This window comes from Miniopterus natalensis, chromosome 7 (assembly GCF_054644295.1).
Source record: "Miniopterus natalensis isolate mMinNat1 chromosome 7, mMinNat1.hap1, whole genome shotgun sequence".
In the NCBI taxonomy this organism is placed as follows: Eukaryota; Metazoa; Chordata; class Mammalia; order Chiroptera; family Miniopteridae; genus Miniopterus; species Miniopterus natalensis.
Window position 1 is genome coordinate 46,433,548 of NC_142087.1, and position 17,698 is coordinate 46,451,245.

Consider the following 17,698-nt stretch of genomic DNA (forward strand, 5'->3'; position numbering starts at 1 on the left):
AAGAAGACAGTTTAGTAAAATAAGAGAAAGAGTTAGACTTAATATATTAAAGATGGCATAACAGTTGCCTATATTATTAAGTTAAATAGGGACAAAAACACAAATGCATTTCAATTTATTTTAATGCATTTTAATCATGGGCTTATTAACATATTTAATATGCCCCCAAAACTTCACAATATGTTAGCATGAATATATCACCTGACCACCTCAGACCAAAAGAATGCAATAAAAGTGTTATTTTAGTTTATAAAATCTGAATGATAAAAATAAAAATTGTAACATTCTATACAAAAAGAATTTCCATTTATTTACATATAAGGATTTTTAATGTGTCCGTTGTTGTTATTTAAGTTATGTTTTAAAAATTAAGACTCCTTTCATTACAAATATATTTAGATTATTTACTATTAATAATGAATTTTACCTAAAAAAATACAGTAACAAAAAATTATTAAAGAACTAGAAGACCCAAAATGTAATATAGTGTTTGAAGGGGGGAGAAAAGCGGTTTCGGTGGAGGAATGTTTTAAAAGAACTAGAAGACCCAAAATGTAATATACTTCATAGTGTTTGAAGGGGGAAGAAAAGTGGTTTTGGTGGGGGAATGTTTTAAACCACGAGACTCAGTGCAGCCCAACATTTTTGTGCCGACTGCTCCTATAGATTGGAAACATTACTGATGGCCTCCAAGGGTACAGAGACAGCTGCCTCAAAAGGATGCCTTTGGCAAATTTCCTAATGAAAGTGTGAAGAAAATCACTGACTAACCTTGAGAGTGCACAAAAGGGCGAAAGGAAAAACACAGATACAAGGTGGTCTGCAACACCTGGCTCCCTTCTTAGGGATATTTTGATGGAGAAAGCAAATGGTTAGTTTTTTTCCAAACCCCTATTTTTATGCCTGCAGAAGGATACGACAGTATTATTCTTTACAGATCTATTTCGGCCTTCTTTCTTTACTTCTCTATGCTCTAAATGTAACATCTATTCCTATAACTTCAGTTATTCTATTTCTCCCACAATTTTAGATGGCCAGTTAGTGACTTTGTACCATAAAGATATTGTGAACACAATCCTCTCTGGAACGATTAACACATAGACATTGTTCTTTAGTCATCACATCTACACACTCAAATCTCCAACCATTTAATAATCACTAAAATTTACAAAATAACCAAGTGCTACTCTAATAGCACTCATTTAAAATTCATAATCTTAATTTCTTCATTACTAATTCCAAAGGTTAATTGCTCTTTATTAAATATTTTCTCTTTATTTCTCATCTTAAATTCTTTATTCAATTCCTACTCTTCAAAAACACTGATCTTATTAAAATTTCAAAAGTTACCAAATATCAACTCTGTGTCACATACCTTAGTTTTAAATTATCCTTTATCATCCTTCAAATATGGCTGACCTTGACTCTCATTTGAAAATAAAAATCCTTCCTCCTATAGTCATATCCAAATTTTCTATTGAAAATTCATGTTCTCACTCTCAACAGGTTATCATTTTTTCATTTTCCAGTGATTCAATTCATAAAACATGTGGTTCCCATCATAAGAGTAACTTGTATCAAACTAACCCTCCTGCTAATAATTATCTAGACAAATGTAAAAACTGAAAAGTTATCTAGACAAATATAAAAACAATGCACACAGAGAAACAGAGAGGATTATAACTCTTGAAAGAAGGGAAGCTTCACAATCACCTTGGCTTTTTCCTTGACTTTGCTGTGTAACAGGAAAATATAGAGTGCATGTAGGAAGTGGCAGTTCTACTGGTCTGAGTAGAAGACAGTCAGTTCTGGGTTACCAGAGAGCTGGAAACTAAAGAACCACAAAGAGGGGAAATTCAAGAAAACAGCAATTAGGAAGCTGAAAAGCTGAGCAGAGATTTTAGCTTCGGCCCAGTGGTAGGGAGACAGAAACTGGAGTTTAGGTTCCACCGAGATAGAAGGGCCTTCATAAACAATTCAAGCTCTCTACTGAGACTTCAAAAAAGCCTCTCCATAGATTAAAGTCAAAAATGATATAGATCAACCCCAAAACATTTTATAGTAAACCACCAAAAGGCTGAAGGTGATCCCCTAGTACTCTGCCTACCAAAGTAAAACTTAACTCTTAGAGGAAAAAACTAGTAGAGTCCCTACAACTGTTCATTCATAACACCTGGCATTCAATTAAAAATTACAAGGCATACAGAAAAACAAGAATAAGCGGCCATCACCAATGAGGATGCTTATAACAACAGGAAGTAACAAGTATTGGCAAATGTGGAGAAAATGAAATTCTCATAAATACTGTTGGGATTATAAATGGGTACAGTGCTATGGTAAACAATTTGGCAGTTCCTCAAAAAGTTAAACAGTTATTACCACATGACCTAGCAATTCTACTCCTGGTATAAATCCAAGAGAACTGAAGAAATACATTCACATAAAACTTGTACACGAATGTTCACAGCAGCATTACTCGTAATAGCCCAAAAGTAGAAAAAAATGCAAATGTCCATCAACTGATGGTGAGTAACAAAATGTGATATATATATCCATACAATGGACTATTATTCAGTCACAAAATGGAATGAAGTACTGATACATATTACAACAGAGATAAACCTTGAAAACACTATGCTAACTCAAAGAAGTCGGACTCAAAAGGCCACACACTGTATAATTCCAATATGAAATGTCCAGACAAAAAAATAAGTTGAAGATTCATTGCTGGGGGATGAGTAAAGGGGAGAACTGGGACTGACTGTCAACCCCAGCCTGGGGTGATAAAAATGTTTTGGAATTCTGGATAGTGATGACAGTTGTACAGAACTGTGAATATACTAAAAACCACTGAGTTGGATAGTACTTTACAAGGTTAAAATGCTGAATTTCATGTTATGTGAATTTCATCTCAGTTTTTAAAAAAAATAGAATAAATGGTCAAACAAAAGAAATAAAAACTAGAAAAGGAAGCATAGGTCACTCACAGTTTGGAGTTATCTGAGAGACTTATTAACTGTTCAAGAAAACAACACAAGACAGATAGAGAATTTCAGCAAAGCCCTAGAATTCTTAAGAGCCAAATGGAAATTCCAGAACTGAAAAATATCATCAATGAAATTAAGAGCTCAGCAGTTTAGTAAGAGCAAAAGAAATAACTGGTAAACTGAAAAAAACAAAGTATAGAAGATATGACATGCCAAGAGAAAATAAAAGAGAGAAAATACAAAAAAAGTGTAAAGGCATGTACAACATGGTGAAAACGTCTAATATCCATCTAACTGGAGTTATAAAAGCAGAGAAGGGAAAATGAAACATCCATAATATTTGAAGAGTAATGGTAAAGAATTTGCCAAAGCTAGTAAGCATGAGTCTCCAGCAAACATGTAAAGCTCTACAAACCTCAGCATAATATAAGGAAAATTGTTATCTAGAAACAACAGAGAGTCAAGGTCCTAAAAACCAAAATCAACAAGGATATCTTAAAAGTAGCCAGGGAAAAGAAAACATTATCTTCAGGGTAACAGCAATACCCTGGGTACAGCAATAAAATTAACAATTTTTTATCATAAACAATAGAAACAGGATACAATAACATGACATCTTTAAAAAAAATAAACTAACCAACCTACACTAAGAGAAAATATCCTCCAAACATGAATATAAAACAATAATTTCTGACAAACAAAAGCTGAGAGAACTCATTACAAATGAAGGGAATTCATCAAGCTAAAAGAAAATGACTCCAGATGGAAGCATAGAACTAGAGGAATTAATAGAAAGGTATGTAGAGATAAATATAAATTAATACTGATATTTAAAATAATAGTAACAATGACTCATATGATTTAAACACCCATATAAGATATATGACAAGACTAACACAAAAAACAGTAGGGTAAATGAAGTTAATTATTACACATTTTTTGCATTTTTCAACATGTTAAATTTGACCACTTCTATCACCACCTCTTCTGCTACCACCATGGCATAAGGTACCACCATCACGTCTCTTGTGTTAATTACTGCAATAGCCTCCCAACTGGGCTACCTATTCAATCCATGCTCCTCTCCAGTTAATTCTCCACATGGTAATCAGGATAAGCATGTTAAAATTTACCAGTTCTCTCTTCTGCTCAAAATCCTCCAGGAGTTTCCAATTTCAGAGTACAAACCAAAGTCCTTACAAGATTTAAAAAAAAAAAAAGCCTGCAAGATAGGCTGGTGTGGCCCAGTTGGTGGGAGTGTTCCCACCATGCACAGAAGGATCAAGTGTTTTGATTCCCAGTCAGGGCACATACCTAGGTTGTGGTTTCGACCCCAGTCAGATCTCATGCAGGAGGCAACTGACCAAGAGAATTCTCTGGAATATACTTCGAAAAAAACAACACACACACACACACAAACTACTACTAATCTATTCCTGAAACATGAGGAGATAGTCTAAGGCTTTCTTAAGATTGTAGTAACACCATCCTTTAAAAAACAGGAAGCCCAGCCATTGTGGTTCAGTGGTTGAGCATTGAACCATGAACCAGGTCTCACACAGTTCCATTCTGGTCAGGGCACATGCCAGGGTTGTGGGCTCGATCCCCAGTAGGGGGCGTGCAGGAGGCAGCAGACAGATGATTCTCTCTCATCATTGATGTTTCTCTCTCTCTTTTTCTCTGAAATCAATAAAAACATATATATTAAAAAAAGAAAGATAAAACAGGAAGATGTATTGGTTTAATCTTGAATGTATTTTTTGAGAGTCCACCTATGAACCAGGAGGTCACGGTTTGATTCCCAGTCAGGGCACATGCCCGGGGTTGCAGGCCCGATCTCCAGTGGGGGGCATGCAGAAGGCAGCCGATCAATGACTCTTTCATCATTGATGTTTCTATCTCTCTCTCCCTCTCCCTTTCTCTCTCTGCAATCAATAAAAACATATTTTCAAAAAGTTAAAAAAACAAAGACTCCATTTAATTGCCTCAAAAAACATGAAGTACCTAGCAATAAGTCCAAAGAGAGATGCCCAAATCCTCTGCCGGGAAAATCATAAAACTTCATTGGTAGATATTAAAGGACTAAATAAATGAAAATATAGGAAGTGATCATGATTAGAAAGACTCAATATTGTAAAATTATCAATTCTCCCCAAACTGATTTAGAGTCAAGGTAATGTCAATGAAAATCAACAACAGGATTATGTTGGACATGCTGAAATTTAAGTGTATATGGAAACGCAAAGCACCAACGGCCAAGTTATTCTGAAAAAAATAAGGAATAAGAACTTCTCTAATATACATTAAGAATTATTAGACTCTGACAAGTGTGACAAGATAGTGGAATTTATAAAAACAGACCAGTGAAACAGAATAAAGAGATCAGACACAGACATATATGGACACCTGATACATGATACAGGGGGCATGACAAAATAGAGAAAAAATACTTTTGTTTTTCCAATAGATAATCCTGGGACAGAGAACTATCCATATGGAAACAAATAAAATTGAACCTATTCCTCACACTATTAACAAAAACAAATTCTATTTAGCTGGTAACTAAGTTCATGTCAATAATCACACAAAGAATTATTTCAGATTCAAAACAATATTTACTAATTATATATCCTTAGTAGGACATATCCTAAGGAGAAGCATCTTATTGTTAGTGGGACACTTGGTAGTGTTTTATTGAAATTATTTTTTATAGATAGATACCAAGGTACCAAAATTTTTAGAGTAAGACAGAAGAGATACTATACATAAAATCAAAGCTAAGTAAAAAACTTTCCCTGAAGGGGAAATATCACTAATCTAATATTTTATTTCTTTTTCTAAAAAATGTGTTTATTAGTTCTGTCCACTGGAAACATCTAAGAAACAATGAAAACCCAGTAACAATGAATGCCCCAAACATATAAATTGTAGTCTCTAAATATCAATTCCCATTGAAAAAGGACTGCTTGGAAAAACCGCTTGGGCAGAATCGTTCTGGGACAAAGATATAATCAACCTGATACCTCTCTCAAATCCTGAAAGCAAAGAAACTCCACAAGAATACTGGAATCATTTCAGAAGAATACAGGAGCCAAATGAAGTCTCCCACTGCCCCAAGATGAGACAACTTGAATATCAAAGAATGACTGCAATGTTTAAACACATTAAACATGTAAAAATCTGTAAGTTTTGATTTTCCATTACTAAAAATTTAACAACCAAACAGTTTCCTCCTGATATATGACAGACAATACACAGCACCACCAATGAAATACAAAACTAAACCTAACTCTCATAAAGCCTCTAATTATTAGTTTATAGGAAATAAAAGATGAGATGAATAGAACATATTAAAGGACCATGAGGATAAAATCAGCCAAATCCGGAATGTAATAAATTCTATAAAATGTATGAACCAGTTTCTTCAACAAATAAATGGAGAATAGAAAAGATAAACTGATACAGATTGAAAAAGACACATCAATCTGTCAGCATGTAGACTTTGTTTGGATTCTGTGGCAAATAGTCATTAAAACACCTGCGGGTTCTTTTTAGATAACTGGTAAAAATTGGAAACACTCAAGTTATTACACAACATTAAGAAATTTTGGTTAATTTTGTTGGGTGGGATAATAGTCCTTACCTGATAAAGATGCGTACTGAAGTATTTAGAGGTAAATTTATAAGATATCAGGGATTTGCTTTATTTACAGATTTATTCATAAATTAGCTGTGCAATTACATATCAAAATAAATAGATAGGAAGATGGATGGGTATGTGGGTGAATGGGTACATTGATATGACTTTCTTAGAGAGGAGATCAATTCTGGGTAAATTACTTCAAATTAAATATGAAGGCAAAACATTAAACCTTTTAGATCATATAGGTAAACAGCTTCTTATTCTCAGAAGGGGGATCAGGATTTACTAAACAAATCTCAAAAATCACTAAACAAAACTGTGTTACACCACACATAACTCTATAAAGATTGTATACTTCATACTATTAAGGTACTTACTGCTGGTAAAAGAGACTGCATATTTTGATTAGAATCTGCTATTGTAGCAAGGTAGACCAAGTTTGTATGCAACATCTGCTGATACCTATTAAAACAAAACAAATATCAATATTAAATAATTTTCTTTCCCTCTGCTCAAAAACGAACAGCATTATAATCATTTCTTGAGTTTAATAAAAGATTTATGTTACCTGAACATTAATAGCATTTCATTTTTTCCTAGTTCCTCTGCAAAATAATTCCACTAAATACAAAGATGATGATAAACTCAAACGTGTTACCATGTGCTAGGTAATGTTATAGTTTTATATACTCATATACCTCATTTAATCCTCAAACCAACACCATGAAATAACTGTTCTTATTTTCTCCATCTTACAAATGAGGAAACAGGTTTAGAAAGGTTAGTAACTTGTTCAAGATTGCATAGCTTAGTAAATGAAGTAACTGAGATATGTACTGACTCCATAACAGTACATACGCTTTTTAAAAGAGGTCTAGAATGAAGGAATTCACTAAACTCATGTGCTTATTCCCTTCCCTCTGCCATTTTCACGTTGAAAACCTCAATACAAACACATAGTCAACATGCTCTGCTAACATGCAGAAAAGAGGTGGGAACCACATATTCTTTCCCTTCTCACTCTAGCAGCAGTGACCAACAACTTATGTCTGCTGTGGTTGTATCACCCATCTATCAAGACAATGAATAGAGGTTTCCAATTACATATATATGTAAAATATGCTTACGCACAAACAGAATAATACAACAACACCATTAAGGATTAACTATAAAAAATAAAGCAGATTCTCATTACTGGAGTGAAGTGGGTAAACACATTTACAGTGATCTTACTAATGAATTAGCTTTGCTGAACTTCTCTTCATAATTTTAAAAATTAACCAAGATGCTAGATTAAATTTAGTAGTAATCCAATTACTAGTGTTTGTAAACCCTCAAAATACAAAGTTAAATTCTGCATCAAATTATTAGGCTGTTTTAGAATTTTGTTTACTAAGAAATATTAAATACAAATTAAAATAATGAAAATAAGTCGAAAGAACTTTATTCAGTTAAATAAAGTCTTGTACTATAGATCGCAGATAAAATAATTTTCTAAAACACACACCATAAAAGGAAACTGAGTAAATTCTTTTTTTGCATTATTTTTTTTTCCTATTAGAAATAACTGGTTTCACTACTTTTAATTGTATCTCACTGACTTTAAAGCACCCTCACTAATAAATTTATGCTCTTTTTTGTTTATTTTTTCCTGATTTATTCAGGTATAGCTGATATACAAAGAACCACACATATTTAGTGTGTACAATTTAATGAGTTTGGACATAGACAAATACCTCTGATACCATCACCACAATCACAAAAAAAGACATCCAACACTTCCCAAAGTTTCCTTGTTAACCTTTATTTTTGTTTATTGTTTAAAAACAAGCCGATGCTTTTAATGCTCCTCCTCACATATATACACTATATTGTTGCTCAATCAGACCTGACATATTGTGTTATAGGGACCTTTATATAAATAAGGACCAATAATTATTCTATCATACTGAATTAATCATAATGGTTAATCATGTTTTCAAAATTCTTCAAACAGCCCCACCAGCATGGCTCAGCGGTTGGGCATCGACCTATGATCCAGGTGATCGAGGTTCAATTCCCAGTCAGGGCACATTCCGGGATGTGGGATCTATCCCCAAAGGGGGCATGCAGGAGGCAGTTGAGTTGATCAATGACTCTCTCATCATTGATGTTTCTATCTCTCTCTCCCTCTCCTTGCCTCTCTCTGAAATCAATAAAGACATATTTTAAAAAAAAAAAAATTCTTCAAACAGCACTAATAGGCACCACTACCTGGAACTATTTCACTATTCTATAGCGACTGTAAATAAAATTTAAGATACAGGGTTCCACAATCTTGCCATTTTTTAAGAACCAACCCATCATTTTTAATAAGAACACAAAACCCATTTCCAAGTCTACTCCTTCAAGTTTTCCTTTTCTTCTCTGAGTATTAGTATGGTTGCATTATACTCAGATATGAGATTTGCTGACAACCCTGTCAAAAATAAAAATCCAAGCCTAACTAAGAGACTATAGTTTATTCGTGACCCTTGAAGAAAAAATTTTATTATGCTGACTAGTACTTAGTTAAAATACTGTTAAATCTAATCTGCCATGCTCTTAAGGCCTCATTTGTAAAATGGTTAAAGTAGATCTCAAGGCCCCTTGTGATTCTAACCATCTACAAATACAGCTTTTTTTTTTATAGAGTACTTTAATTTTAAGCAATTTCCCCAACCATCTTTTTAACTTTTATGTTTGAATTTCAAACTTACAATTTCAAGGATAATATAAAGGACCCCCAAATATCTTTCTTCCCACATGCCCAATCATTAGTATTTTACATTTGTCTTATTCCATCCTAAACACATACACCAACATATACATGCATGCAAGCACACATATGCTTTTGTCCAATTTCCCAAAAACAATGACATACTCTATGCAACCACTGAACCACCACTATAAAAAAGAAAGTCGTACTGAGGCAGTATTACCATCTAATCCACAGAACCCACTCAAATTTCTCCAATTGTCCCAACAGCCCCCAATTTTTTGAAATCCCCATCCAAGGATATTTTTTCCATTGCTTTTCAGAGAGTGGGAGACAGAGAGTGTGGGAGAGAGAAACATCAACGTGAGAGAGACACATAGATTGGTTGCTTCCCACACACACCCCTACTGGGTCAGGGATCGGAACCTGCAGCTGAGGTACAAGCCCTTGGCTGGAATCAAACCCAGGACCCTTCAGTCCACAGGCAGGCATCACTCTAAACACTGAGCAAAACCTGCTAGGGGCTAGCCCCAAATCTTTTTAACTAACATAAGGCAGTAGGTAAAAATTCTCATTTTTAACTAGTCTTTTCTAACTTCAGTGAGTTTTATTTTGTGTAAATTTGTGTTATTTTTCCGGCATTTAAATAAGCTTATTCAAGGCTCAAAGATGAACATTAATAAAAATACTATATACACAATTCTTTTATAAGTTTGTTCATATGTCACCTAAAAAGACGTAAATATTCTAGAAAAATCTGGCTACAGTCAAGACTACTGAAATAATAAAAAGCAGATTCTTCCACAAATATTAAAGAAACATTTTCCTGAGAAACTTTTTGTTTATTCTAAAAATAGTATTACATTTGTCACTGAAGCAGTTTACTCTTTTAATGTATATGATTACTTATAAAAGTCTACATTAATAAAATAAAATGGAGTATATAAGCTGAAAGCAGACATAAAACATATTCAATGTTTTATGTTTGATGATTCCAAAATGACTATCATTAACCTATTAAGTGAGAGGCAGTTCACTTCCCAAACATTCCACTGAGAGCCACTACATCAATTACCTTGAATAAGGTAAAATAACAATTATTAAATCTATTGCTATAATTTAAAAATGAATCTAAAGTCAAGTTTCATTTAAAAAAAAAAGACAAAACAAAAAAACAGAAAACTTTACCTAGAAGCTATGATGATTATGTTTTTTAAGACAACAAGAATACAATTTGTAAAGTCATCTTCCTAACCAGAGATTTAAAGCCACAATCCTTTACATTATGATGAATACAAATTTTTTGCTTGATAACTATTTGACAGCACACTCTGAAACAGTTGAACTCACTTTAAAATACAAAAATAAGTTTATATATTTAAGCAAACATACAGATTTAGAAAATGCTCAAGCCAAATGCCACAAAAGAGCAGTCTTACATTCTCACGTTATCAGAATTTAAAGAGAAGAGGATCTGTGCATATGAGCTCCACAACTGATTCGCTGACTTAGATGAGTGCAATATATGTGTGTGCATGTGTGTATGTAGATAAGAATATATAGGACAATATACACAAAAATGTAACCAGTGAAAAATGTTTGGGTGGCGAGAATACAGTATTCATCATCTCCTTTTTACGTATGTGTTTTCTAATTTTTACAATGCCTATATTGCCTTCACAAAAATAAACTTATTTTCGCCCGGCCGGGCTTGGCTCAGCAGTTGAGCGTCGACCTAGGATCCAGGCGATCAGGGTTCGATTCCCGGTCAGGGCACATGCCCGGGTTGCGGACTCGATCAGTGACTCTCATCATTGATGTTACTATCTCTCTCTCTCCCTCTCCTTTCCTCTCTCTGAAATCAATAAAGATATATTTTTTAAAAAAATAAAATAAAAATAAACTTATTTTCAATTAAAAAAACAGTTTCAAGCAAAGTTATCACATCTTAAGGAATTAAAATTGAACTATTAATTCCCAGATGGCTCTCATTTACTGATGTGTCCTCTTTACTTTACTTTTATTTCTCCTACTACAAGAAACATTTATTAAGATTGAGAGGAATTTTTTTCTCTTCATTCACAAACCAATCCTGACAGCTTAAGAAAAAAGAACTCTAAGAATGAAGTGAAATCCATCAGAAAGAGCAGAATTTAAGATTCTACCTAAATCAATTTAAGCCCCTTTTGTACCAAATATGTGAGAAAATGAAGTCTACTCCAATATGCAGATAATAAGGGAAATGATCATATATACAAAATAGTACTGAGAATATAAAGAAAAAACAGTATAAACTTTTGCTGACCCAAGTTGGAAAAGTTGGTTCTAGATCAGAGTATTTCCTATCCATGCCATACACCGCTGGGTTCCTTAATGAGCCAGTCCTATGCCACAAAATCCCTTGGCTCTATCTAGGGTTTTAAAAGTTATAGGTGAAAAGAATTCTAATCAGAACTTCTCAACTTTTATTATCTCATGTCTGACTTGAGTTAGTGATCTCCTCCTTACCACTGATGATTACCCATAGTAAAGCTAAGGAAGTAGATAAGCTAGTTAATTTTCAAATACATTTTATTTGAAAGAATATATTCAAACTTAAACAGACAAGATTCAGTGAAGAAACAACATGCATAAAAGAAATAAAAATGGTCACATAAAATACAAAATGTGCTGTGATTAGAAAACAACATATCCTAGCACTCAGAGCTAAGTTTCTAAATATCATTCTCCAAAATGAGAACCAGGACTTGAAGAAATGAGTGATTCCAAACTGGCACAGGAAAAAGTATAAGGTTAATTTTTTAAAGTGCAAAAAAATAAGAAAAGTGTCAAAAAATAACAGAGACACATCAAAAAGCCAGCTTGAGGGGCTACCAGTGCCAACATCAGGGACAATTTGAGAAGTAACAGATTATAACCTAGGGAATACAATAAGAATCCCTAAGTCCATTTAGATATAAGCGAGCGAATGAATGAATGAATGAATGAATGAATGAATGAATGAATGAATGAATAGGGGGCAAGGAATGGAAAATTTCTTCCTTACAGAATTCCAAATAAATGTAGAAGGAATGGTGGAGTTAGTGACCCTTTGGCAACTACCATAGAAATAACTGTTTCGGTCAAGAATCATTGGTGGATGCTAAAATTAATGTGTGAGAAAGTATGGTAAGAAAGAGTATATGTGTGTCTCAAGGTATCTCCCCAACAAAATACGTAAGAATTATAAAGGAAAAAATAGTAACTACAGTGGAGAAACTGGCTTGCACCACCTTAACTTAGTGACCGAAGTTATCACAAATACTGGGATAAACACTGAGATAAATCATATGGCTACCTGAGGATACATCACATCTGTGATACTCTTGCCAAAAGTGCATAATGTAAATTGAATCAATACCACTCAAATCCAAAAGAGATGGTCCACAAAGTAACTGCTCTGTATACTTCAACAACATCAATATCTTGAAAGATAACACAAATACTGAAGATCAGTTCCAGATTAAAGTATACTGAAGAGACATAACTAAGTGCAGTACCTGATCTACTTGAGAGCAGATCAGTGAGATTCCTAGAAAAGACAGATGAGCTCCAAAATGATGGTGAGAATAAAATATTCTAGAGCTATTCTTTAAATGGTAGCCACAGACACACTGAAATGTAACTAGTCCAAAATAATGTTATGATTAGGATAAGATGCACAATGGACTTCAAGGACTTAGTATGAAATAGAAGAATTAAACTACCTCAAGTATTTTATATTGATTATATATTGAAGTGATATTATTTTTAAATAGAGTTAAATATATTATTAAAATTAATTCCTCCTGTTTCTTTTTATTTGTTTAATGTATCTACTAGCAAATATAAAACTACATATGTGGCTCAAAATATATTTCTACCAATGTTGTTCTAGAAACTTTTGATAAAATATTCAACTTGTTCCACTCCATCAGATTCTATCAAAGGATACTGTTTACTTCAGACATAACACTTCAAATTAACAAACTGGGTTCTTATGAATGAAAACCAATTCTCTATTTATTAGATAGGACCTTTGCTTCCTCAATCACTTATATGGATATAACTGAATATCCTATATATGCGAAGATCTAACTTTTTCACAAATCAGACCATACACAAATCTGAAGTCATTATTTTATGATGCAGGATAAGAAGAAAAATTAATACCCACTCCATCCCAGAAAACAAATTTTTCTCATGTAAAAAATCAAGAAAAGTCACTCCAAAATTTGTGTGCTAATATTCATAGTAGCATCATCCATAATAGCCAGGAAAACAACCCACCTGTCTATCACTGATGGATAAATAAAATGTGGCATACCTAGACAATGAAAGATTGTTTAGCAATTAAAAGGAAGTACTAATTCATGCTTCAACATGAATGAATCTTGAAAGTGTGCTAAATGAAAGAAGTCAGTCAAAAAAGGCCACACATGCCCTGGCCAGCGTGGTTCAGTTGGTAGAACATCATGCCAGGCACCAAAAGGACACCAGTTCAATTCCCGGTCTGGGCATATGTTCAGGTTGCGGGCTCAATCCCAGGTCCAGGTGTGTGCGGAGGTAGCCAATCAATGTTTCTCTCTCACATCTATGCTTCTCTCTCTCCCTTTCCCTTTCTCTCTCTCTCTTCCTTCCTCTCTAAAATCAATAAAACGTATTTTTTTAAAAAGACCACACATTGCATGAATCTATTTATATGAAATAACCACAGTAGGCAAATCTAAATAGAAAGATTAGTGGTTGTCAGGGGATGAGAAATTAGGTGTTGGAAATTGGAAGTAACTGCTAATGTCTATAGGTGTTCTTTTGGGAATAATGAAAATGTTCTGAAATTGACTGAAATGATAGTAGCACAACTCTATGAATATTCTAAAAACCTTGAATCATACACTTTAAAATGGGTGAATTGTATGGTATGTGAATTAGATTTCAATAAAGCTGTTAAAAGGAAAAGTAAAAAACAAACCAACACAGAAAATTTTTTTGAAATTTCAAATCTTACTGAGAACACTCTGAGGTCTTTCCTTTATTCTGATAGTCCATTATACACTGAATGAGATGATTATTTTCATCCAACATCTGAAATAAAATTAGAAAAAGTTTATTGTAAATCTAATGTATCAAGTAAAACTTTTTAAAATCCTTCAGATTTCTAGAAATATTTATCTATGTAGAAACTGAATCCACTCAAATCTTTTAAATCTTATTTCACAACCTCTAGAATAATGTCATGTTTAATCAACAATTTTTTAATAACTCTATTCCAATAATTCTCCCTCTGAGTTATTACCTATAGCTGAGAAGGAAAAATCTGGAGTTTCTTTTGTATTCAAACACTTAATTACCTCTGCTATATGTCATAGAAGTTTTAGCCTGTTAAGACTAAAAGCTAAGTCCAAGTTGGCTTTGTATCATTCAAACACTTTTTAGTACTAATGAAAAACTGTCATTATCCAGAATGAAGTAAATACATGAAACCTTCAGCCCAAGAGGCTTAAAGGGAGAGCTGGCTAGTTTCTAAGTTTTACACAGTATGGTTTTGTGATTCTCCAAGTATGAAATCAAATACAATAATTTTTATGTATGTAGAATATGTATTGCTGACTTTATGAGCTTACCTTATAATTAAGTTGTCCCAAAAGTTTAAAAACAAAAGCTTATCTACTTATCGTTCTATCATCTTATAACAATTTAAGGCAATATTGGCTTTAAAGGTTAAATAATTCATCTAAGCAAACTGGCATTGAGGAAAGTAGTGAGGTAGCAAAAAGCCAGTTAATTTTAGTGCCAGCTTTGCTATCCTGTGCAAACCACTTAAGATTTCAGGGTCTCAGATTTATCTGTACGATCAAGGGAAATGAGTAACTGTTTCTCCTGTACCTGCCCCAACCTTCCATGAACACATGAAGTTAGAATAACATGATCACTCTATCTCAATAATTTAGTTAATGCAACTCTTTTAATTAAAAATGAAGATCCATTTAACATTCACTGTGACTTTTTTCTGCATATGAATCATAACCTTCACTTGCTGGGAAAAAATATATTACCATTCCCCTCTAAAAAGTGCAGTTATTTCTTAAGTAAAACCATCGAATGCCAGAAAACATGTCCCTAAAATATATTAGTCCAATCGAACAATTTCACGACATATCTTTTCTCAGTAGATTCCTCAACCTAAGAAACTTCATCATTAGAGTATCTGTGTCATATCTAAAATCAATCCCTCACACTATTAAAATGAGGCACGTAATTTGGAATCCATTTTCCCTTCTCATCCGAGGATGAAAATTAATTGATCAGCATCTCCTAAATTAATCACCCATGAGAAATATCTTAAGATGTATGTAAGAATAACTCCGTAGAAAAAAATAGAAAAATTCAGGATTTTCCAACAGTCCAAAAATAAAAAGTGAATTCTCCCCACCCCAAATGTTTTGCGTGTGTGTACTTAAGAGCTGTTTCCAGGCTGCAGACTTAGCCCAATGCACTATATGAAAACACTGCATTGCCAGGCACTGCCAAGTAGGTCAGTTAATAAAATAAAGCAACAGTTAGGCAAATGTCAAATGGCACACTACAAAGAACCTGACAGTAAACAGAAGCTGAGAACAGACTGACAGCTGGGGGGGGGGGGGTGAAAAAGGTGAAGGGATTAAGCAACAACAGAAAACACAAACTCATAGACACAGACAACAGTAGAGGGGGTGGGAGTAGGTAGCAGAGGGTCAAGGAGGGATAAATGATGACCGAAGGAGACTTGACTTTGGATGGTGAACAGACAATATACAGATAATGTATTATAGAACTGTACACTTGCAATCTATATAATTTTAGTAACCAATGCCCCCCAATAAATTCAATAAAAATTTTTTTAAATCTACTGGGCATAAGATGGTGCCCTAAGTAGTACTAATAGCTGACTTTTCTTCAATTTTCATCCTTGTTCCAGTGCATAAAACAAAACCGAAATTTAGCTAGTAACTTTTCAAAGTCTGGCTGGGTAGAATTCAGAGCACTGCCTTGTTCATAGGCAACAAGGGGTAGATAATAAAGAACCTTTGTGTCCCTAACTGGCAATAATACAGTACCAAGAGGCAGCACTACCCCCTAAAAGGAATGTAGCTCCCCGTGTATTTATCATGACTGCTGTAATTGGTCACCAAGATCAATCTCCACCACCAGACTGTAAGCGCCATGAAGGCACAGGCCATGGCTCACTAACGTCGTCTCAGAGCCTAGAGTAAGTGCTCAATGAGTATCTGCTGCAGATGTAAACGGATATGGGATGAGTCCGGAATGGAGGGTCGGAGGTAATCTCGAAGTCCCTCGGGCTCTCCCTCTCACACCCCTCTGACTCTACAAAGGCTCCTGCAGCGTCCCCCAAGTTCTCCTGGGAGTCCCCAACTCCGCCAGAGTTTGCAGCGCTCGGAGGGCGGCGACTTCCCTCGGCCTCCCGCGACCTCAGGTCGGGTCGACGCGGAGCAGCCACGGCGCGATGGGCGGGGCGACACCAAAGTAACTCGGGAGCCACGCGCAGGGCGGCGGGGGGCGCCGGCTCGGATAAACAGCCCCTGTCCGCGCGGCCCCCGCCGCTCGAACGCCGCCCCATCCCTAGAGAAATCCGGTTACTCGGGCTTTTGTGGCTGGAGGAAAGAGCCCCAACGCGCGAAAGTCCCCGTGAGAGAACCGGCTCGTCGTCTTCCGCCACCCGCTCCGGCAGAGCCCGCGGCTCCGGTTCCCACACGGCCGCCTCCCCAGCAGGCCCGCCTCCGCCCCCGGCCCGGCCGACTCCCGTCCCGGCCCTCGAGGTCTCTCCCAAAGGCGGGAGGGGCCTGGCATCCCCGCCCCCGCGACGGTTCACCTTCTGAATCGCGGCGGGAGTGATCTCCCCCTTGCCTCGCTGTCTCGGGGCTGCGAACGCCACAGACATGTTGCCGCCGTCACCACTATCGGCAAGTCCCGAGCGCTCCGGGTGAACAGCAAACTGGGGGAAAGACGCCGGCCTCTCGGGCTGAACCACCTCGGGAATGCAGGGAGGGGGGATGCTCCAGTTCCGAACAAACTAACTGCCAGCCTGGCCTAAAGGAGGAACTCTGGCCCACAGATGTCCTCTTTCGGCAAGTGCCTAGGGAACCAGAGGCCCGTGGAACTCCCCAGTTCTCGGTCGACCCGTCGTCCCTCAACCTTTCCTTTTCCGCCTCCCCCACCCCTCTGCGGTGATGGTAGAGCCGCGCCCCAGTCCTCCCTCTGCTTCAGCGATTCAGGAAATGGTCCCGCCGCCGCGGGAGAGGGAGAGGCTGGGGC

General features: G+C 35.8%; 1 protein-coding gene across 1 annotated transcript in view; it reads right to left on the minus strand.

Annotated features, from left to right (window-relative positions):
- SS18 (SS18 subunit of BAF chromatin remodeling complex) overlaps nucleotides 1-17,387 on the minus strand; it is a 46,602-nt gene extending 29,215 nt beyond the window's left edge. The window contains exons 1-3 of the mRNA XM_016195913.2: nucleotides 17,256-17,387; nucleotides 14,394-14,470; nucleotides 7,008-7,092 (exon numbers count right to left, since the gene is read on the minus strand). Coding sequence (XP_016051399.2) covers nucleotides 7,008-7,092; nucleotides 14,394-14,470; nucleotides 17,256-17,324 — 231 coding nt within the window. The 5' untranslated portion in view covers nucleotides 17,325-17,387. The remainder of the gene's footprint in view (nucleotides 1-7,007; nucleotides 7,093-14,393; nucleotides 14,471-17,255) is intronic.
- Nucleotides 17,388-17,698: the final 311 nt, after the last annotated feature.